This window comes from Anastrepha ludens, chromosome 2 (genome assembly GCF_028408465.1).
Source record: "Anastrepha ludens isolate Willacy chromosome 2, idAnaLude1.1, whole genome shotgun sequence".
NCBI classification, from domain to species: Eukaryota; Metazoa; Arthropoda; class Insecta; order Diptera; family Tephritidae; genus Anastrepha; species Anastrepha ludens.
In genome coordinates this window covers 26,473,969-26,499,529 of record NC_071498.1, presented here as the reverse complement: position 1 = coordinate 26,499,529, position 25,561 = coordinate 26,473,969, and the positions used below count along the sequence as shown (strand labels likewise).

The window sequence follows — 25,561 nt, the reverse complement described above, 5'->3', positions numbered from 1 at the left end:
CTGCACCTCTTTATTAAATAGAATCGAATCCAATCAAGGGAAACCGAGAAATGTCAATTTAGTTACTAAAATCGTATGGGAGATTTTATCGAAGCCTTTAGAGAAGTCCGTTTATATTGCGTCAATTTGGTGTCCATCCGCTCTGGAAATCATTTTAAACCGTTTGCGCAAAATTAATGGATTTCTTTTTCACCAAACTAATATATTATTATGGCAATTGGCGATATGCAAAGCATTTAACTCCGTATAAGCGTGAGATTAGCCAGAAGATGCTTAAGAAACCTGCCAACTCATAAAAAAGTGGTTACTAAGCGTATTCCATGCCGATCATTATTTTATTCGTCTGGCAGAAACATTTGCAATTCTTAAAATGCTTCATAATTTATTGCCATAGTAGTACTCTGGTGAAAACAACCTCCCAACAATCGATGAGCGGCAACAAAATACATCCAACTCTGTTTTTACACTGTAGAAAAAAGAAATATGTACATGCGACATATACATAGTAAATTTGGGAGATTAGTAAAGGGTTTTTCAATAAGGGCGGGTAGATGTGCAGAATGTCAATCGTGGCGTTTGCTGTGTGGCACGTAGCGCCGTCCTGCTGGAACCACATGTCGTCTAGGTCCATATGGTTCAATATGGGCCATAAGAAATTGGTTATCATCGTTGTGTAGCGCTCGCTGTTGACGGTGACCGCCTAACCAACGTCGTTTTCAAAAAAGGACGGACCAATGACGCCGCCGGCCCAAAATCCACACCAAACGGTAACTTTTTGAGGATGCATTATCACCTGGTGAACCTCGTGTGGATTGGTGTCGTCCCATATACGGCAATTTTGTTTGTCAACACAGCCATTCATCCAAAAATGCGCCTCGTCACTAAAGATGATTTTTCGCCCAAAACTGGGGTTCTCTTCCAAACGATTCGACGCCCAGTCAGCGAACAAACGGCGTTGTCTATGGTCATCAACTTTGAGCTCCTGGGTCAGTTGGATCTTGTACGGGTGTAGGCCCAAGTCCCGACGCAAAATTCGCCAAGTTGAAGTCTGCGAAAGGCCAAGTTCTTGTGCACGGCGAGGAATAGACTGTCTCGGGTTCAGCTGTACACTTTCACGGACCACGGCAATGTTCTCGGCTGATCTTGCGTTCCTTGAACGTACGGATGTTCGCTGGTTGTTTACTGACCCGGTCGTCTCAAATTTGGCCACCAAACGTTGAAGAGTCGACTTTGAATAAAGTTTTATCATTTGAACGTGCTGTTCAATCGTGTAACTTGCCATGATGATTTGGCATAAACAACTGAATAATAAACAAAAGATTTGACAGATGTCACCAAAACAAAATGGCTGCCACAGGGCGCCAAAATCGACCCGTGCCAATTGAAAAACCCTTTATATCCTTCAAAAAATCGTGTAAAATGAAAAACCTAAATATTTTCTCAAAAAACCGTGCAGAAGGAGTACTAATGAAGTCCATATTACATAAATATTTATAGAACAAAAACAATTGATTTTTATTACAAAAAACAAAAAAGTTAATATTTGAGTAAAAACTCGAATTGAAATTAAGAAAAAAGCAATGTTTTACGTATGTCAGATATGTCCAGTCGGGTCGGGTTTTATTGAAATTATTAACGGCTTCTGTTGTTTTTTTCGTTGCAACAAAGTCTGTTATTAGCGACTGTTTTTTTGGCTTCTCGAGTTGTTTATCAAGGTGGCGCAAAATTAATCATCCTAACGGAAAATTAATAAAATAATACAATTTTTGCAAATTACGTCATATCCGACGCTTGTGCATTCGCTAGACAGCTTCAGTATAAAAACATACAAGTAGTGGAGCGCTTAAAGCTCAAAATATAGTTATACGAGTAGATGCGCATCACTCGAAATAATTTTTTTTTCAGTAAAAAAAAAAATGATTCAAAAACTAAATGGGATGATTATTCCTATGCCACCTTGTACAATGCTTGTTATTCAGCCAGACGTGGCCTACAGATGACCTGGAAATGTTAATGCCCAGTCGGACTTGGTTAGCTCTAAAATGTACTTATTGCTTTTATCTTACATGACAGATTTTTAGTTAATAATTGTATAATTGTAAGAATTACGTTTTGCTTTGAACAACATTTTTTGTTTTGAGATTCGCGCAAGAACGTGTATAAAAATTTGTTAGTGAACCGTGTCATTTCAAAATCGTGTAAAAAGTAAAGTAAAGGCCTTTATGAATCCTAAAAGGTGCCGGCACCTTTTATGTACCCTTTTGTAGTTCCTCTCCTCCCTTTAATGCGATTCCTCATTCAAATATTTACAATTATATGAGACCAAATTATAATATTTGAAGCCAATTTTTGTATAAATATGTTATATTATGAGTTCAATGTACATACATACATATTTATGTTCAATAAATACGAAGTATGTGTATTCTTATATCGAAGTACATACATATGTATGTATGTATATCAAGTTCTTTTTGGTGTAATTTCTTTGTCTACGTTAGCTGTGGGTTGGACGCACTCGAGTTCATAAGTTTCCATATCAATAATTCATAGCACACACTACCACAAAATTTTTTACATTTCACAAATTTTTTTTAAATTGTTTTTATTACTTAGTGAATAAACATACGTACATATGTGTGCATGTATACGTATATGGCATGTTTGCAATTTCTGTTTGATTCAATTGAAAGTGCCCATATGGTGAATGTGTATTGCTTTTCCCGGCTATTCGATAGCGCCACCGTGCGTAAGCGGCGTGAAATGTTTGGAATACAAATAAACTTTCGTATATCCGCATATGCAAATACGTATACACTTGTTTAGTAAATACAAATCGATGTTTTAGCCATAAATTTAGGAAATGTTTATTGCTCTTCAATACGGAAAATTTATTGAAATACTCGTGAAACAAAATAAAATATAATAATACAAAAATCAAATAAATAAAATAAAGTAAAATTAAAAAAATTAAATAAAATAAACTAAAGCAAAGTGAAATGAAATCAAATAAAATTAAAAAAAGTAAAATAAAATTAAAAACGATATGAATAATAATAAAATTAATAAAATAACATAAAATAAAAAATTAAGTAAAATAAAATAAAGCAAAGTGAAATAAAGCAAATAAATAAAATAAAGTAAAATTTAAAAATGTATTAAAATAAAATAAAGCAAAGTGAAATCAAGCAAATAAAATTTAAAAAAAGTAAAATAAAATAAAGTAAAATTAAAAAAAATATGAATAATAATAAAATTAACAAAAGAAAATAAAATACGATAAAAAAATTAAGTAAAATAAAATAAAGTGAAGTGAAATAAAATCAAATAAAATTAAAAAACGAAAATAAAAAAAGAAAAATTAAGTAAAATAAAATAATGTAAAGTGAAATAAAATCAAATAAAACTAAAAAAAGTAAAATAAAATAAAGTGAAGTGAAATAAAATCAAATAAATAAAATAAAGTACAATTAAAAAAATAAAGCAAAGTGAAATAAAATCAAATAAAGTTAAAAATAATATAAAATAAAACAAAGTAAAATTAACAAAAAATATGAATAATAATAAAATTAAAAAAATTAAAAATAAAATAAAAAAAGTAAAATAAAATCAAGTCAAGTAACATAAACTCAAATAAAATTTAGAAAAGAAAAATTTATATAAAGTGTAATAAGATTAAACAAAATACAATAAAGTTTAAACATAAAAGTCAAATGATTTAAATTCAAAATACTAATAAAAAAACAAAAATAAAATCTTATACTTAGTTTTGCCATTTCAATGCATATGGCGAGATTCACAGAAAAAAGTTCGGTTATTTTTCCTTTTGTTCAAATGCATTTTCTACTCATAAATTATACTCAGTTTCGTGGCAAATTTCGCGTGTTAACAATGGAGGTGGGAGCTAAGGAAAATCGCATTGCAGTGACTGCATTACAAAAGTGTGGTAAAAGTGCAAGTGAGATTTACGAATTGCTGAAAAAACTTAATATATCGAGAATGTTTGTTTACCGCACGATCAAACTCAATTAACTTTTCCCCAACGTCTGAAGTGACAGGCAGAAAAAAAGTGGTCGTCTTAGCGCGGTTAGCACCAGTGCAGCCATAAAAGCCGTTCGAGAAAGAATTCGCATAAATCCGTTTAGGAAGCATAAAATCATGTCCTGGGAAATGAATGTATCGACCAGATTCATGTCAAGACTAATTAGAGGTGCTCTTCACATGAAAACCTTCCGCCGCTCGGCTGGTCATCTTTTAACAACGCACTTGAAGAAAATTAGATTCGACAGATGGTGGCACGCAGCCAACGGCCATGAAAATATTTTTTTCACAGATGAGACAATTTTCACTGTTGAAGAAGTTTTTTAAAGCAAAATAACAAAAGCTATTTTAAAACTCCACTGGTGCAGCGTGGCCACCGTCCAGCCTCCGTAATGGTTTGGTGGAGAGTGTCTTGCAAAGGTGTTACATTTCTTCATTTCTGCAAAAAAATGGTTAAAATCGGGCCAAAATGTACGAGAAGATGTCTAAAACGGCGTGGGGAAGCAGTTGAGCAGTACTCTCTTCAATGGAGAGCGTTGAATCTTCCAACAAGATTTCGCTATAGCCCATAAGGCAAAAACCACCCAACAGTGGTTAAAAAACAATATTCCTGATATTCCTGGGTTTATAGCCGCAGAAGATTGGCCGTGTGGAAGTCCAGATCTGAATCCATTGGACTACAATTGTGATCAGAATTGAAGAGTATGGCCTTACAGAAATTTGGAGAGTCTCAAAAAATCTTTGGTTCGAGCAGCTACGTCAATATCCATTTAAACCGTGCGTGCTGTAGTAGCTGAATGGCCTAATCGTTTGAAGGTACGCAAATGGAATATAAGAAAATGGTGACCATTTCGAATGAAAAGTAATTTTTTTTTTAATATTTATGTACATGATTAAGTAAAACTAACTTCGTTAAAAAAAAAGAGGTTGTCTGTAAAGTCGGTTTACTGACGATAGTTTAACGTGAAAACGTCATAAGAAAATACTGATGTAAGGGTTGCAATTTTCAAAACAAAATTTTAATTTTATTTGTTTGATAGATATTTTGTATGGATATAGAGGAGGAAGTAAATGGAATTGCAATGGAATAGGTCAAGTTACATTTACACAAACGTGAAAAATGACGAAACACTTATCAAATTCATGAAAGATATCTTCAATTTCGATTGTGCATCAGACGTTAATAAGTCAACTAAGAGCCACCATCATCGATTTGCCTTTTTCAAGGCACTTTAAACTCGAAACACTTCCTTTCATTTCCTACTTTTTCTATCATCGTTCTATTCTCAACAGAGAAATGGTTCATTACCATGCACACAGGAAGAAGGCATATGCAAATACAAGTATGTGAATTTATATACCTACATATGCGCATATACATACATATATATGCTCACTCAAGTAGGACAGAGCCAGATGTCGAACGTTGCCGAACGCGGGGGCCGATTGTGCTCTTTGTCGTTCGTTCCGCGCTCTCGCTTGCAGTTCAAGCACATTAGCTTACATTTGCTTGCGTACGGAATACATAGATTCGTATATTTGATATGTCCATATGATTTGTATGCATCTTTACATATAGATTTGTTCTTTTTGAAAATTGCGCGAAATTGTATATGTATATGCATGTTTATATACATATATTAGTATACAACATATCTTATAAGGTATGTGGTAAATATTACCATACATTTTTTCCTTCATATATTATAAAAAAATTAATAATAATAACATTAAGACAACAGGTATTATTAACAAACTTGGTTTTATTTTAAATTCTTCAAGTACAAATACAATACAAATACGTGAATTTATATATGTACATATGCGGATATACATACATATATACGCTCACTTAAGTAGGAGAGAGCAAGATGTCGAACGGTGCCGTTCGTTCCGCGCTTTCGCTTGCAGTTCATTCAAGGTAACGGCAATGAGAAAGGTAACGACAAATGAGTAAGGTAACGACAAATGAGCAAGGTAACACTAATGAGCAAGGTAACGACACATTTTTTCGTGCGTGCAGCCGGCTAAATCGACTTATAAGACGTTATCACGTCAAAAAGTATTATAATTTCATATGTATAACGGACTTCACTTGTAACAGAACTTATGGCAGGACTAAGTATATAAAAATATCAATAAAATAAAAACAAAAATAGTAAAAAATAAGATAAGATAATATAAATTAAATAAAACAGAGTAAAGTAAAAGAAAATCAAATTAAAAAAATAAAAATAAAAGGAAATGCAATAAAACAGAGCAAAATATTGTAAAATAAAATGTGAATCAAATGATTTTTTATTTGTGTTTACCGCCAATTTGAATGCAGTTTGAATGAATAAAATTTACAATTACTGCTGTCAGGTGCGAAGATGTTTGGAAGATCGACGAGTCCAAAGCATCGCAGCCGTAGGTGTGTGGAGTGGAAACAGCAAAATGGGATTGGAATGTGGGATTGGTGACCTTCACAGTTGCCTGATGCCAAGCCTGTTGAAAATACATATGTGGGCAATAGGAAAACAAATATGAAGGCATTATATCCAATGGTGAATATATTTCGTATAATAAATATTAGGCCTCTTCTTTTCGCCAAGTGTTAGCAAGTGGCGAATAGATGAAACAACTGGTATAAATCTTGGCAATGCGGAAATAGAGCTGCCTTAAGGGGTTACAACGTCCAGAATTTTCAAAAAATCGATTTTTTTCGTTATTTCAAAAGTATAGTATCTTAAGAAAATACTGTGAAATTTTCATGTGGAAATTTCCAGTATTATAGCTTCTACAGCCCATTAACTATGTAAGAAGAGAGCGGTCCGCGCGAATTATATAACAGGTGGCGCAAAATTAATCAATTATGGAAAGATTTATAATATTTGCAAATATCGTCCTACGGCAACCATTTTTAGTAAAAAGTTGAATGGTTAATTTTCCGCCACCCGATTAATTTTGCGCCACCCTTTATTTAAAGTGAAGTGAGTAGTTTGCAGAAAACATGACTTTAATCTTCAACGTCAACTTAAGACTAATCTGGACATTCTAAAATAAATTGCTTATTACCTAAAACAAAGCTGCATTTTATGAACAGTTAAACAAAAAGCATCACGCCACCTAAAAGCTCAGTTGCAATTGTATTTTTCCATCCAACATTCATTTTTACTATTTGTTGTTACTAAAACTATTTAATTTAATCTATTGTTTTTCCATTAACAGTTCTTAACATTTAACTTCTTAACATTCATCATCGTTTATATTGTTTAACATTTGTTTAACATCACTATTGTACGAAAATTACGTACGGCAATGGGAAGAAGAAAAGCACCGAATGAAGCGTATGGATGAAGCTCATTTCCATCTCGGCGGGTATGTTAACAAGCAAAATTGCCGCATTTGGGACTCAGAAAACCCGCACGCACTCGAAGAAAAGCCGATGCATTCACAACGAGTCACTGTTTGGTGCGGATTTTGGTCGAGAGGCATCATTGGTCCATTTTTCTTCGAAATTCTGATATCGTTTGGCCGCCTCGGAGCTGCGATTTGACGCCGTTGGATTATTATCTTTGGGGTGCCGTCAAAGACCAGTGTTATGCCAACAAACTAGCAACAATTGATGCACTGAAGACCAACATACGCGATGTCATAGCTGAAATACAGCCGCATACAATCGAAAATGTGTTGAAAAATTGGACCGATCGTATGGGATGGTGCATGGCTAGCCGAGGCAGCCATATGAATGAAGTTGTGTTCCATCATTAACCGGAAAGATTGTACTTCAAAATAAAAAAAACAGTTTGAAAAAATATTGAGTAGTTTCTTTTTTATAGCATTTTTAATTCCGTAAAGCTATATGGCGGACCATGTACATAACTCCTCTACCTCACACTTTTTCTCAAAATTACTTTTTCCGGCATTTTCTGCATGATAACTCATAGTTTTTAATATTTTTTGATGCAGTTTTTTTTTAATATAATATTAGAAAGTGTTTTCTCTATAGATTTGGTTTTTGATATTTTTATTAAAAAATTTTATAAACATAGTTAAGGGGGGAGCCTGGTTTATGAGGTCTAAAAATTGCATCTCTTTGCGATTTTTTTTTAAGGAAAAAATTAATTTAGCACTGCAAAGTTTTTTCTATCTTTTAATGAACATTTAAAAAGTATAAAACATTTTTGTACTGGTTAAAATAAGTTGAAAAAAATGTTTAACATAGAAATTAGTAGAGCGCTGCAACGCTGGAGTTTCCAACTGGCGTACAAGATACAGCTCGTAATTATTATCTAAAGCAAAAAATTCAAATGGATTTCTAATTATCATGATTTTTTATTCTAGATGAACTAAGAAAACTGAGAGAAATTCCAAAATTTCAACTTTTTGGAGGTTTTAAAGAAAAAAATGCCTTTCTATAAAAAAAAATTCACTTCAACTTGGTATAAAAATCTTGAAAATTTTTGTTTTATCTATTTTGTTAGTTCAAATAGAAGAGAATTCAATACTGAAGGGAACAAGCTATGATTCATTTCAAAAGGTTCATTAGATTTTTTTCATTCATGTACGCCAATTCAAAGAAATCATAAAAATGAAAAGTCGAGAAAAGAAGATAAAGTTTGTACTATAGCTGTCCGGTCACAGCGTAACTACCTAACGCTCGCCTACCTTAGGCTTTGTATCTACGGAAATATTGAGAATTAGGCTCTGTAACTTTGTGTGAATATTCTGAAATATATTAGGAATCGCTTAAAATGAAAAAAAAAAATTGATTTTTTTTACCTTATAAACCGGGGGGACATTTATGACGTAAAACGCATACTTTTTTTTTAAATGCCGTAAGTTGTAAAATTTTTCGAAAATCAAAGATCCGGCTCGACTATAACTACAACTTTATTTTGCTATAATTTGTTTGCTTTTTACAGATCCATCAACATTTCGAGGAGAAATGATGCAGACTGTGAAGCAACTTTTTTTCATTGTACTTTGGGTCACGTGATTTTTTATATACTAATTTTTGTTGGCGGCCGCCGTAGCCGAATGGTTGGGGCGTGACTACCATTCGGAATTCACAGAGAGAACGTAGGTTCGAATCTCGGTGAAAGATCAAAAAGAAGAAAACTTTTTTTCTTATAGCGGTCAATCTAGGCAGGCAATGGCAAAACTCCGAGTGTATTTCTGCCATGAATAAAAGCTCCTCATAAAAAAAAATATCTGCCGTTCGAAGTCGGCTTGAAACTGAAAGTCGCCTAGGAGGAGGAATTCGGCGAAACACCCAAAAAGGGTGTACGCGCCAATTATATACATATATAATTTTTGTAAAGAAAAATTAAAATAATTTTTTTTTTATTAAGTTTAAGTACTAATAAATAATGTATAATTTTTTTATATTTATTTCTATTGTTATCCCTTTTAAAAACAGTTTTTATTTTAGCGCATTTTTGGCCCTGCTGGACATATGTATGTAACCCCTTAAATTACATTTGCTTGTAAAATAGTGAATTATCGCTAGTGGTGAATCTTACTCGATAACTTTGTTGTTGCTTGCACATGCAAATGTTTCGTCAAGTTAATCGAGCATAGAGATAGTGATCAGAGAAGTGGTGAATAGCTCATAAAATGCAGTTTGTTAAAATCGAATTGGTTAAATAGTTTCATATAGAGCACACAATTCGCCGTATGGTACGACGAAAGTCAAATGAAGAGCTGCGAATCGAAAACCTTACATCGTTTGTTAAGCACGGCGGATGACGAACGTAGTGGCAGGCCGGGTTACCGTACACTTTTCCCAATCCATTTTTCCCAAAAGTCATTTTTCCCAAAACTTTTGTTCCCAATAAAATAACTCCCAAGCCAATTTTCCCAAAAACAATTTTCCAAATTCAATTAAAATCCTATTTTTCCCAAACTTGTTTTTTTTTTTGCGTAGAACTCCTTTTCGCGTGGGCGGCTTTCGGCCGCGCTTCAAAAAAATAACCCTCATCAGTCCAGCTCCGGCTACGCAATCCACCGTATTTTTGCGTAGAACTCCTTTTCGCCTTGGCGGCCTTCGGCCGCGCTTCAAAAAAATAACCCTCATCAGTCCGACTCCGGCTACGCAATCCACCGTATTTTTGCGTAGAACTCCTCTAAAGAATTTATTTTATTGGGAACAAAAGTTTTGGGAAAAATGACTTTTGGGAAAAAAGTCTTGGGAAAAACAGTTCGGATGAAAAAATTTGGGAACATTTGCCTTTGGGGAAAGTAAGCATTGGGAAAAAAGTTTTGGGAAGAATGGATTGGGAAAACTGGTCGGTAACGGGCAGGCAGTCGACATCGAAAACTGATGAAAAATTCAATAAAGTGAAAGAAAAGTTGATCAATAAGCGCAAAATAACCATCAGATAGCTGACAGAGGACTTGAACATTACTTATGGATCCTTACAGGGCATTGTAGTATATGATTTGAGTTCGCGTCGTGTTGCTGCAAAATTGGTCCCAGCGTTGGTAGGATCTGAATTTTATGCAAAAAAGAACCGTTTGATATCGCCGAAGGCATGATTTCCAAGGCGGATCGGATCTAACATTCATAAAACGTATCATTACTGGAGACGAGACGTGGGTTTATGAGCACAATACTCAATCCAGACATCAGGCGAGTGGGTGGAGAGCTCCGAATGAACCAATACCAAACAAATCACGTTGTTTTTAGCCTAAAAATAAAGGGATACTTAGGGCTTTTATGGATTACAACGTTATTGTGCCCCACGAATTTTCGCCAGAAGGTCAGATAATTAATAAACACTATTACACGCAGAAAAAGAAATTATTTGTGGGAAAACAACGCGTGAATTTTGCACCATAATTAAGCCCAATCGCAGTGGCATTATTATCCGTGAATTTCCGACCAAGAAACGAATACCCTCTAACAGCCATCGAATTCACCTGATATGGCTCCCTGCGATTTCTTTTCTCTTTGATCGAGTCAAAAAACCACTACAGGGTGCGCGTTTTAATGGAACATCGAAGATGGCTCTGATGGCTATATACTACTGTGGGCAAAAAGTAAGTTGAATTTGGTTGTAAAATGAAAAATCTTTATTTATTCTTGTAAATCAATTTCATCCCCTTCAAAATAATCCCCTCTCGATGAAATACACTTATGCCAACGATTTTTCCAATCCCCGAAACGTGCCAAATAGTCCATTTCCGGTATAGCCATCAGCACCTTCTTCGATTCAGCTTTTATCTCCTCAATCGACTCGAAACGCGTTCCCCGGAGTGGTCTCTTGAGTTTCGGGAGTAGCCAGAAGCCACACGGAGCCAAATCAGGCGAATACGGTGGTTGCGGAACGATATGCGTGGAATTTTTGGCGAAATGGTCACGAAGAACGAGTGCAATGTAAGACGGTGCATTATCGTGATGCAAAAACCAAGAGTTGTTGGACCATAATTCTGGTATTTTTAGACGAATTGCTTCACGTAAACGAAGCATAATGCTCAAATAATATTCCTTATTAACAGTTTGGGCAGGTGGAAGGAATTCATAGTGCCCCACACCACGAAAATCGAAAAAAACTGTCATCCTGACCTTTATTTTTGAACGACTTTGACGTGCTCTTTTCGGTCTGGCCTCGCCTTTAGCACGATATTCGCTTGATTGGTCGGTTGTTTCAGGGTCGTAAGCATAAATCCAAGTCTCATCTCCCGTAATGATGCATTTGAGCTTGTCCTGATAGTCTGAAAGCATTGTTTCACACACATCAACGCGACGACTTTTTTCCAAGAAATTGAGAGTTTTCGGTACCAAACGAGATTTGACTTTTCGTAGGCCCAAATGGTCTTTTAAAATGGTTTTCACAGATCCTTCTGATATTCCGATCATATTAGTAAGGTCTTTAACAGTCAACCTACGATTTTTGAGCACTAACCCCTTCACTTTATTGACGTGTTGGTCGTCTGTTGACGTCGATGGTCGTCTGGAGCGCTCCAAGTCATCAACACGTACCCGACACTCTTTGAAGTCTTTGCACCACTTATAAACATTTTTCTGCGACATGGTCGAATCACCAAATGCCTTCTGCAACATGCTAAACGTTTCCGCAGCCGAAATTTCATTCCGCAAACAAAATTTTATGGCACTTCTCTGCTCAATCAAATCAGACATTGTAAAAATCGAAAAATGCATTCTTGGTTGTTTGGTAAACACAAGCGTAAATATATTACTGATAATGACATTCACATGAAAGTTGGTCCAGATGTTATTAACAGTGCTGCCAACTCATGAAAATAATAACTAGAGCGAAATTTTAATCGCGCGAAGTTTGACAAATAAATTCACCTTACTTTTTGCCCACAGTAGTACTATAAATTGAGTTCCAGAAACATTTCGAGAGCTGAATCAAACGCTTACATAAATGCGTTGCAGTTGATGGGGAGTACTTTGAAGGCGATAATATCACTTTTGAGGAAGAAACTTGAATTCTGAATTATTATGAATATATTCCTTTTTGATGAAGGTGGTATTCAGGACAGGCCAACTTCAAAAATACTAGTAGCTTAGAACTTAGTTGATGGTATCTTAAAAGAGAGAACTCAAAGCTTTTAGTTCAACTGCTGATGGCGCACTGTTTCTTGGCAGTACATGTATCGAAACTGGGCTTTATAAGACACAAAAAGTGTAGAAAATGCAAACATTGGTAGGACAAGGTGCTTTCTCTGCACTCATCAGACTTAGGCTTTTCAATTTAGTATTAGATTTGTAGTAGGCCATCGACAAAGTATTGATACGACTACTAATTCGACGAACGGACATTAATGTTTTCCGACGTGGCTGCTGGTAAAGGAAACCGGGGTGAAATGTTCGTAAATTTCTTTGCGAAAAATACGGACACACCAGCCATATGCAAATAAATGGTATAAATGTTCTGCAAGGATGAGTTGGCGCTGCTTTCTGACTCCTCAAAATCAACAATTAATGCAAATCAAGTTAATTGGACGTGTTGGAAACTTACATAAATAATTGTTCCCCAATTTGTTCTCATATTTCTATCTACTTTTTAAATTTATATCTACAATCGAATTTTACACCCATGTTTTCTCTTTGTATAAAACTTAATTTACTTGACTGAATCCTCCAATGTGGAATATCTTGCCAGCAAGATTCTTTTTAAGTGGCACATCAAAATCAGATTGAAAGTTTGCAAACAAAAAATTAACACCAAAACCAAAAACAAACAAAAGTAACAAAGAAAATTTCACATGCATGTATGCATGCACGTGTGCGAACAAAAACATGTGACATACTTTCAGGCGCATGGCCTAGCAAAATAACCACAAATCGACTTTTGATGTTTTTATGGAGCACGAGACGTGGCGGCTCCGCGCGGGAAGCGATGGAAACAGTGCATTTCACGCGATAAAACCAAAAGTACGACTGCAACGCTCCAGTGAGGCGGAATAGGCGGATAGGCTGATGCAGACGTACTAGGGTTATTGCTTATTTTACAGTTTCTAAAAATGTGTTTTCGCATGCAAATATGAAAAACTCAGACAATCCAGTAGTCGTTAACTTTTGATAACTTTGGGAGGTAAAACAACATTTTAAGCAATTTACTGTTGTTCATAGCGGCAGGCTAATCTCCTACCCTGTCAGAAATCAAAATAGATTAACGAAACCAACGCAAGACTGAGTTCACTCGAGAGGAGTGAAGAAGGAGGACAAAACTGCTGTTCATATCATTGAATCGAATAAAAAAGGTGCATCTTGGTTGGCAGTTACAATTCCACGACCTTTCGGGCAGCATCATACCGCAAATAAAGCGTGTCATCATCATCATAGTTCCTCGAGCTCCGTTACGAAGCATAGGGCAAAAGTAAAATTCTTCCACTCCGTTCTGTTCCCTCGCTTTGCTTTTACTTGCTGCCACGCGGGATTTTGTTCCCAGCTTTTATTTCATTTTCGATACAATGGTGCCATGAGCTCTTAGGACTGCCTCGGTTCCGCTGACCCTGGGGATTCCAGTAGAATTAAAGCGAATGACTTTTTTAGGATTACAAACATATTCAGGGATTTGTTTAAGGGTGGGCACATGGAGTATCCGATTTCTTCTCGACTGCTACCATCATCATCCAGGAGACGCGATAGAGGAGTCCAGTTGCCTTGTAAAGGAGCGGGAATACAGTTTTGGATCCATGGTGGGAGAGATTTCGCCGCCTACGGTATTCCATCTTGTGGGAAGGGAACGATGGTACAACTTAAATTTCATTAATTGAGCTCTGGGAGCGAGTTTATCAAAATCATGTTTAGATGGTCAAGAAGCGGGTATTGGATTCCATTGTCAAATATTTTGCTTTCATGAATAAACTGTCGCACGACCTCTTTGAGTCAAAAAAGGTAGGTTAATATAATTGTAATAATAGGTTAGGTAGGTAAAGTAAAGGTAAGCAGAGATCCTAACTACGGTTTAGCTTATCGTCTTGTTAAAGCTCAAATTCATAAATAGCCCAATATATAATAGCCGCTAACTGCATAATCCTGCTGCATGAGAGCAACATAATCGGCCTTCGATTGTATCTTGTTGTCAGAAAACCTGAGAAAATGATTTGTATGACAAAGAAATCGGTTGCTTTTAAAACGACCGACTGGCGTAAAACGAGTTACTTGTAGGTAGTAGAAATTCAATAAAAAACTTTGGATAAAACGGGGAGGCGTAAGTTTGCACTGCTTGTAAGCCACGCGGCTTGACTTTCGAAAGACTGCCTTCTGCAGCATGGACAGCTCGCTTTCTAATGGAGACGCACACGTGTGGATGAGAATTCTGGCAATCAAGTTTTCCCATAGGGGTCGTGGAGATGGGAAAATCGATTATATTATTATTTTTTCCACTGTCACGTTCTAGTGACGGCATAGATTTAGATTTATTGGAGGTTTGCACTTCTTCTACTCATCACAGTACCTCATCCAGACCCAGTTCCTTAATTGACGGCTAATTATATTACATCAATACTCATCATGTACTCGTTTGCTTTATTAAAGGGATAAACTGTTTATATTTCTTGGAAAGCGGAACAAGGGTGGACGATGGTATTACAACGGCCCTCTGCGTTATCGAATGTATAATGTCTTTCCTTGATATAGGCGAAGGCAGCCACTCAACCTAACCTAACCTAACTCACTTATTCTTACGGCTTGGTATGCGCTTACTAACGGGAATTTGTTATGTTCTGTGCGATCCACATATTCAAAAAGGGTGGCCATGGAACATTCAAAATGTTTGTACAGAATCGGTTTAGAAACTGGACTGAGCGCCCTAGTGAGTACATGCGCATGTATGAAATACACGTACTCCTGTGAATGTTCACATATACACATACATACGTACCTGCGGATATACGAGTACATATAGTATGTACATATTTATGGTATTGTAGAAAATTGGTATGTTAAGAAGTAGAACGGTAGCATACGGCTCAGTGTGCCATATGAGCACAGGCGCAGGGCGAGGATGTCGGCTACATATAAACAAGTGTCATTGCGCCAAATTGTCTGGGTATTCGTCGATTGGTGGCACACTGCCTTCAGAGGATAACAGAACCTACGATGGGTCAAAACGCCCACCACTTTTCTACTATCCTTCCTTTTTGCTGCAAAAACAAAAACAAAACACAAAAAAATGGAAAAAGAGAGCTTCGTATAGTATAGAGAAATATTGGTAGTAACTACGTAAGTACGAGTGCCTGAGAGTAACAATTCATGCGAGAGTGCAAGTGAGAGCGTACAAAGCCCTTTTGGCCGCAATGACCTAGTTCCGTTCAAAATTGTTAATGGTAGTTAGAGCATTGCAAAAAGTATACCTATGTACACACAAATATGTATGTGTATATGTATGAAAACAAAATATAAAAAAAAACGAAAAAATAAATAAAATGTTCAAAATGGATGTGAGTAATGAAGATGGTTTGGAAGGCTAAATTCATTTGCAGACTGACGTACAATACATATATGTATATGTATGTATGTGTTTATTCAGTTAATTAGACAGCAAATATTATTAGCATAAAATTCAACAGGGACTTGCGAGTCACGCCCTTTTGAAGGTTCATAGAATAGTTTTAATTAAACAAACAAGCGCAGAATACCACATTTTTACTCTCTTTCGCATCAGCTCGTTTTATTTTTATTTATTTTGTATTTAGTTGTGAGCAAGAAATAATTTTATTTCAATAAAGGGTGATCAATTTAGAGGTATTGGATTTTAAATTGAAATTAAATAACAAAAATTCAAATTAATTGGGCAATCTTTATTTCTGTATCTTTATTATTTTTGTGTAGAACCATTCATGGCATTTATTTTTTAAAGATAATCCCTTTCAAATATTGCCCTCAACTGCGCCGTAATTCGAACATCCGTAAACACCAATTTTGAAGGACTCGCTGAAGGACTTCGGTCGGTATCTCGTGAATAACTTTAGTAATGCTGGCTTCCAATTCCTCAATCGAAGCTAGTTTACAAATCTGGCAATAAACCGATTGTTAAGCGCGCTCTATGGCAAGGTGCACTGTCTGGTTAGAACCAAATGTCGTCGATGTTTAGCTGATTAATTTTTGGAAACAAAAATTCAGTCAGCATGGCTCGGTAGCGCTCGCCATTCAACGCAACGTGTATGAATTTCGCGAACTTATTTATTTTTTTTTTTTTTCAATTTCCCCAATTTGGAGGCATTCTTCTGACGTTAAAGGATTCCTGATGACTTGTCAAACCCAGCTGAACAGAAATGTCATAGTTTGCCATTCTCGGCAATAGCTATCGATATCGATAATTCTCATGCAGATAGAAAACACCCCATTACATTCTAATGCTTCGAATTTTATATAAATAGAATCTTATATTATAAGACCACTAAAGTTGTACGTAATTATTCTATATATATTATTCAAGTAAGTAACGCATTTAAAAAAAAACGTATATAAACCCAACTTATTTTTTTATATTCTCATTGTTTGCACTTTAATACATTTTTTTGTAAGTTCTGCCACTCTCTAATGTCAGTTCTCTAAATGAGTTTGTCTCTATAAGTTTTCACATAACTGTATGTTGACATTGCAGATTTATGGTACATATGTACCACCCCAGAGAATGAAAAAACAACAATAAAAATAAAAACATGATTATTAATTTATTTCTGACTTTCCAACAGCTGGTCGCTTATGTGGAAGAATGTACATATATTTAATTATTTTTAGCACTTGTTGTCATTGTTATTTTATAAATTGTATATGTTCATAAGAATATGTATGGATATACATACATTCATATATTATATACGTAAATTATTTCATTTTCTATTAATTTTAGTTGGCATCGATGTTTGGTCGCTTTTTAAAATTCTGATTGCGTGAGAAAATTTCAAAAATAATTACTAAGAAGAGTCACAAAACAGAAGTGTAGGAGAATTATGAAATGTATATGTATGTATGCATATATTAAAACTATGATGCATTGTGAATGCGCAACGGTGCAATAATAACAAATACGTCCACAAGTACATACATACAAGAAATGAGTGCTCAAGCAAAAAAAAAAACAACAAGGCATCGATATTGTATTGATATTTTAAAATAGATCTTGACTAATAAATACATGTATGTATGTACATTTGCGATGAGATTGATAGGAATGGGAGGAACTTTCGAAGCACGACAATTGGAATGAAATAAGAAAATAATATTGAAAAACATGCATATCATAGTATGAGAGTATGTACAAGCATACCTTTTGAGAGGAAGCTCACACACTCATGCATACACTCGTTCACTGCGGCAAACTGCAATGCTGCTGTGTACGTATGGCAATGTGTGAAATAGGGCGCGTCACACCACGGGGGGAAATGTATGCATGATCAGCGGCGCATAGTAGTAAAACAACAAAGCAAAATAAAAAAAAATTAAGAAATGGAAAATTAATATGCACATATATTGTAGGTATGATAGCCAAAGGCGTTGAACAATTGTCATCACCACCGACTCTTTTGAAATGGCTACCGCGACAGTAACAAATGACCGCCTAGTCGCTGCAGAGGAAACGACTTGGCCAACCAATGAAATGTTGGAAATTACGAAATGTGCGTATTCCATTACCATATTAATACAATTATTTATGGATTTGTAAGTTTTGGGCAGATTACGTTTGTATTGTCTGCGGCGCGCCGCAGTGATGGTGACGCCACCCACCCATGTAGCTCCCCAATGGCAAGAGCATTTTTTGTGTTTGTTGCGCACAGATGCTATCGGTAGAATACTCACACACACACACAAGCCTACATCGGGTTGTTGAGAGATGCGCTGGAGTTGATGGCCAGTGTGCAAACTTATTGGTTTTGATGCGATAGAATATTATTTATTTTAAACACAATACACATACACTGTGTTCACATGTATTTATAAGCACATATAATAAATATTTGCTATACAAAAAGATTTTTCATTGATTAGAAAGCGTTTAAGATTTATTTGATGTAACTTATATTCCATGCACAACTTTATACTTCTGCGCAAAAATATTTAAGTCATTGGGGGTTCATATAAATTATTTCCATTATATATTTCTTCAGGAACTATCTATATACCATACACTGTACTAAGATTGCTTATGGACTCAGTTTTTAACCAATTTTTTCGGTTCTTATGATTTTTATAACAGCCGCACTGCCATTAAGTAAAACAGCCACCAGCTAGATATGAAGTTGCTGCAAAACATGGTTTTGTAGCATCTTATTTTCAAATGTTGCCACGAAGCTCAATATTTTGAACAAAAGTTGCCAGACAAAACGAAACAAGTTTTGCATCCGAAAATGCGGTAGATTTCAAGCCTTGTACTGTAGATGTGTAGATCCTCAAATTAAAAAAAAAATGCTGTAGGTCTACCGCATATTCGGTAGTAATGTGCACACTGTTGATTGCTGCATTTGCGCAAGAAATCGTTATATACAAGTCATACACATACATGCATATGTAGGCACACATGTATGCACAGTCAAGTCAGTATATGTAGTTTTTATGCTTACGAAATGTGTGCTCCTTATTATTAAACTGAAAATAATTACTAGCAAGCGGCAAATCTTTTGATTTTATGCCTTTTAATATTGCAGCCAATGACCGACATTCGCTTTTCCAAATTGCGGTTGCCTGCCAACGAAATGCACGCACACACTCAACTAAATAAATGCGTACTATATTCTAAAATTCCCTAGGATAGTCGAATTATATGTAGAGGGTGGTCCATCTGGCGTTTATAATTTAGTACAGCTATAAATAAAAGACGTATGTATATTTTTCAATGAATTTTGTTTTCTTTTTTGGAAAGAGTAGATTTTACCATTGCAGTACAAGACAAGTCATTTGAATTAAAACTAACTTCGTCTGGCTTTACAAAAGCTCATTCCGTCAATCGATTGTTTAGTAGATTTTCGCGAGTTTTGACACTAATATTTCACCAATTCATGTTTCAACTCTTAAATCGTCTCTGGACGATAGGCGTAATATTTATCCTTAACTGTGCCCAACAAAACATAGTCTGATGGAGAAAAAGCGCAGCTTCTAGGCGGACAATTGACATCACCGTTCCCACTGGTTTTTTAATATTTCCCAACTTTGCTCAAGTGAAAGACTTATATTTGAAAATATCTAACCATGAACTAAATTTCTGACATATCAAAGTAAAAAAAAAATCTTTGATTCAAATGTTGATGGAGATTTCCGTACGAGATTTGCTCAAAAAGAGCGTACTTTAAATTTCGCGATCATTCATGTGATCATTCCATTTTCGATTTCATTTGGTATATTTGTACATAAGTCTCCAACATATGCTGACTTTATCAACCATTTTATAGCCTAGATAGACAAAGGCGTTAATCGGGATTACCGGCGCAGTTAATTCTGATTAAAATTGTAGTGTGACAGACGGCTGTTAAGCGGATTAGTAGACATCTGATTTGTTTATTGTATAGTTTTGTCAATAAAAGATGGACCGCAGGCAACAAATACTACCCTGATACTAAGGAAAAATATTTAATAAAAATATTTTTAGTTGCAATTTTTCAAACTGCAACGAAATATCAAAACAATTAAGGAATTTTTATTTTATTTTTCATTAGCAATGGATATTAACTGCCATTTTTCGGCAAATGTTACCATCAAAAATTCCCCTAATCCACTTAAATTATAAAAATTAAGAATAGTTGTCAATCCGCATTAATTGCACTTAATTCCTGAGATAATTCCGAATTAAGTCGTTAATCACGAAATTCCTTTTTGATAGTTACAGGTATGCTTCGTTTTCATTTTCGTTGTCACGGTATTGTACTATGGCTATGTGCCAGCTTACACATCATTGCTGTTCGTGATTTTTTGGCCAATAATAAAATCATAATCAAGAATTAGCCACCACATTCACTGGATCTTGTGATCTTTCCTGTTTCCAAAACTAGAAAGACCGATGAAAATACAAAAATTTGACACAATTGAGAAGATTATGACCACATCGCTGGAAAAGTTCGAAAACATTTTAAGAAATAGGCAGAAGCGTATTTTAATCCGAGGGTGGCTAGGGTGGTAGGGGGTTGGTCAGATCAACAAAAGTTTGTGTATGTTCGTTGATAGAGATATTTACAGCTGAAACTATCTTCTATGATAAGTTAGGTTAAATTATACTGGTTGGCCAAAATGAAGCAAAGACCATTTTAGTCCAGAGGATAAGATTTCTATTTTTAGCGAAAATATGCATCGCTCAAGATGCGCGCACTGTTCGCAAAGTTTAGGAGTCCCTCAAGCTCCAGTTCAGGGATACATTCTAGTTTTTCAAAACTACTTTTCGAGAGAGCCAAACAGCAGCAAAGGAGATGCTCCAGGGTTTCTATGATACCCGGCTCATTACATTTCCTGGAAGCATCGTTAAGTGTTAGATTTAGCTTGTAGACATGCGCTGCAACTAGGCAGTGCCCTGTTAATACACCAACTAAAGTTCTACAGTTTCTTCTACCGAACGATATAACCGAGTCAATATATCTACAAACGTATGCGCGCTACACATTTTCCTAGCCACTTCGTAGTTGGTTAAACTAACCCATCAGCCTTTCGCCTTTCTCATCATGTGCTCTTCTACTTCGTTTTGAATTGTGCGCAGAAGTTTAAGCACCATCTTCTCTGATATCAGATGATAAAAATTACTTGATAGAGATTCCCACTAACTGAAATCTCAGTAAACGCCTCGGAGGAGTCCTTTCAAATTCAGGTTAATGTTTTTTTACGAAGCCGGTTAAATTTTGTGGCGATTCCAAATCCATCTATGCGGCATAAAGCAACTTTCCTTCACTTGACTTTCTTTTCACTATCGACAACAGCTTTGAAATCGGAAAATTTAAATGCTTGTCGATGATTTTTATGATTATTTTTCCCAGGACTTGGCGTAATGTATGTATGTAAGGAATACCTGGTAGATTTTCTATGCCTAAGTTAATACAGAGAGGGTCCAATGAGTTTATCAACGCCGGGTTTCATATGCGACGTTGAGAAGGTTAACACTGAGGTAGTTGGCATAGACGGTTGTGTCTGGCCGTTCGGCTAGAACGCAATTGAATTCTGGTCAGCAGTCACACTTAAATTTCAGTATTGTTATATTTTGCCCAGGACTTAGGGATATTCAAAAAACATGGATGCTTTGGATCTATTCGATGTCGGTTGGTTTTCGGTAGTAATACGACAATAAATTCGACTTCTTTCTTGATTGTCTAAAACAGTGCTTAACTTGAAAGTTGCTAAGTCCACTTTTTCGAAAAACATGTATTTTAATGTAAGAAGCAAGAAAAATAAACAAACATCATCATCCTAAAATATGAAGCTAATAAAAGTTTTGTTTCTAACCGTTTCCATTTAGTGATAAATTGATAAATTTGCTAAACTCAAAATATTCGCAGAAACGATAAGTTAATGTTTTTACGTTTTAATATAAAATTATTGAATTTTGAGTATTAAGTTCGGAAGCTGTGTTTTATATGAAAAATTCTTAACATCTTAACTGACTTAATTATGTGGTCACAAGTCTATGTTATGAGCTGAAATTAATATGATTGAAACTTATGCAATTTTGCTAAATTTTTATTTAAAAAAGTAGGTTATTTAAAAAAAAACCATTGTCCTAAAAAAACCTAACCTAACCTACATGGGTCTTTTAAAATGATCGGTTCCGTTTCAATGCAGCTTCGGCTGAAGTCGGCCGAAGTTCGATTCGGCCTTAAAAATCCATGTTCGCTTGTTCTCTATGTACAGATGTATATTCCTTTTTAGCTGTTTGGCCGAATTTATCGTCCAATTTTAAGAGCGTGGCTTGATGTTATCCTACAAATAGAGGTATCCTGAGTTATATGTCGCTTCCGAACGAAAACTTGGACTATCGTTATTGCCCGTGCAAGAACAACGGCTATTAGAATCATTAAATACTTCATGCCCACAGTGCACGAATCCAGAATAAACTGCATGGCTCACAAGGCCCTCTACTACGATTACAGCAATATTGCCTTTGATTCTCACATTTTCGCACGCACCTCAAATACACACAGTGTACGCAGCCACCGCCTGTTCAATCCAACCTACATTGCATACAATAGCAATAAATGACAATAGGGACGCAAACTATCTAGCAAAGGCATGCCACTACTTCCTATAGCCATTTTTCTTTGCTTCCTCTTAACTTTCCTCATTTAGTTCTCCTTATGGCACAATTGAATGGTTGTTTCTGTGCGCCCTATACTGCCTTGACTTGGCGATCTGCACATTGGGTTGTGTTGACTGACAAACAGACAGATAAGCCAAAAGACAGGCAGCTTAGACGTTCGAAAACTTGATTGGGAAAGGTTGTGCGGAGCAACTGCATGCCCGAGCGCAAAAAGTAACAAGATAAGAAATTTTGTATAAAAGAAATAACAAAGAAACAATAATTTGTAGGCAGACAAACACAGCTCGCCTAAAACTAAAAAAAGCAAAGCATAAAATTTACCGCATAAACACACACTACGCTAATTGCGGCTGGTGTGGCAACAACAGCTACCGCAATGGCAACTTCGGCTGCAGCGCGGGGGAGCACTCACTCATTTATAGTACTATCAAGAAACAAGTATACAGGGGTATACCAATGAAAACAACAATAGCTACGCATAGCTATATGTGCATAGCCTGGCACAATATAGGGTCATACATTGGACGTAGATACCATATGTGTGCGCATATTTATATGCGTATGTAAGAAGTTATGTATGTAGTCGAGTGACAACGTAACGGAAGCAATGACACTTTGTGCAGGCATGCATTGTACATATGTCGTCACTGTATATACACACACGTGTGTAGGCTAGCGCCAATGCAGGCTGCGTGCATTGTATACTAGTTAATTTACTGCAAACTCCAACATAGGGCGTTTAAATACCTGCGGGCTGGGGAAAGCGGCAACAATAATAGCAGTAAAGATGATGGCAGAGGGGCCAATGGTTTTGGAACAAAAACAAAGAAAACATCCGTATGTTTTAAAGCAATTCTTTTAATCCTGCAAAACATACACACACATTTCCGGCAGTGATCGCTCTTGGCACTCACAACTCCCACCAATTCAATGAATTTGCAAACGAATGACTTACGGGAGGAGGCAGCTAACAGCTTAAGCCAAAGTAAGAGGCTTACATGAAGTAATAATCGAAAAAGGACAAGGGCATTTGAAGAGATTTTCGATAGTTAGATAGAAGATTTTATGAATTTGTACATAATTTTTCATTCCTTATTTAACTTGTGTACAATTTTTCCACTATAAATATCTGTTTAGCGCATTTTAAATACTTTGGAGAGCATCACACGAATCCGACACACATATACACACACAAATATAAATTGGTTCATTCTCATGTTAGAAGACAGTCGTAAATCGACTGAACTCCCACCACCCAACAACACATCCCACCCATTCAGATGCTATTCACCTGCTGTCTTCCAACAATTGCCTCCACGTAGTACATACCCAAAATAAGATGTTTATGAGCACCATCAAGTATTTTACACACGAACAGCAGCCGTTCAAGCCCATTTTACCGCTTTGTATTTTGCTTTTCTGCTTCTTCTTTGACCTTTTTTATAGTAGGTATTTTTCAATTTGATAATCACTACACAACTATGGTATATTCCACACAATTTCATACACAGCCGCACTATGCAGGGCTTTGCATCTTTTTATTTGTTGTCGCACTTATTTTCGAGTTTTCCACCGATTTATCACTATTTAATTCAACTTTCGGAGAAATTTTGCAAATTTCTACTGCACTAATCTTTACTACTTGAAATATTTAGCTGCTTCCGCTGCGTTTTCTATCGGTTGTACAATGGTTGCTTCTCTATCCGCTTCTGTTTCTGTTTTTCTACGAAATTCACTCATTTGTTCATTGCTCATTTGATTTCTGAATGGCGTTTTTTGAGTGCGTGTGGAACATGCAGGCGCTCTGGCCGTAGACAGGGCTGCCAATATGCGATCGTGACCTTTAAAAAACTATTGGTATTTTAATTCTAAATTTGAATTGATATGAAAATTAACTAACAAAACTTAATTAACTAAATCAACAATCACATGGAGCGGTAGCTAGTAATAGTACAGTAAACAAAAAGTGTCAAAATCTATGAACAATCCCTTAACAAACTTTTACAATTTACAGACCAAATAAATATAAATAAATCATATCAGCGTCTCTACTGTTACTATCTGTTCAATGTTCCTTGCGTGAAACTAAAAAAACAATGTATGCCTTATAATTTAAAAAACTACGCTGTGCTACGCACTCATATAGATTTTTGCAGGCGAACATATGTCTCCTGTCAAGTACTGTCATTAAGTAGCAACAATAATATGTGGTAAATGCGTCCCAAATGCTTTTTAACTTTGATATTTTTACTCTTTTTTAACTGTAGCACCAAATCCAATAAAATTTAACCTTAATCCATCCGTTGACTTTAGTCTCCCATTGGAGTGGTAAACTTTGATCTTCTGAATGTCTGTATCCGCCTATTAGTGAATTAGGCCAGTTTCAGCTTATGCGGGCGTACACAGAGCGTTAGAATATACTGAGCCTATAAAATTATTTGCTTTAATTTAAGATTGAACAACTATTTGTTTTCCAATTTAATGGAGATGGAAATATTGTAACATGGAACCTCTATCGAAGGGGGATGTAATTCCGTGCTGCCAGATTTGATGTTGCATACCTAATAGATGAATTCTTGTGGAACGTAATGTGTTTAGGTATGTCAACTCAACCTTGAAACACATGATTCCTATATTTTTTTCGTAATAAAAATGTGAAAATAATTATTTTAAAATACCAATTATTGGTTTTGTAAGTATCTATCTTCTGATTGCAGGCAATATTTTCCATTTCGAAATTAGAATATGTTCCAACTTGCACATCGATAACTGGCAATCGATATTCTTTCGTATCGATGCGCTATGAACGCAGCCAATTGACATTTCAA

The 25,561-nt window shown here is 35.7% G+C and overlaps 1 protein-coding gene across 1 annotated transcript in view; it reads right to left on the bottom strand.

Moving 5' to 3' along the window:
* LOC128866181 (CD81 protein) overlaps window positions 1-24,473 on the bottom strand; it is a 36,994-nt gene extending 12,521 nt beyond the window's left edge. The window contains exon 1 of the mRNA XM_054106712.1: window positions 24,063-24,473. Coding sequence (XP_053962687.1) covers window positions 24,063-24,128 — 66 coding nt within the window. The 5' untranslated portion in view covers window positions 24,129-24,473. The remainder of the gene's footprint in view (window positions 1-24,062) is intronic.
* Window positions 24,474-25,561: the final 1,088 nt, after the last annotated feature.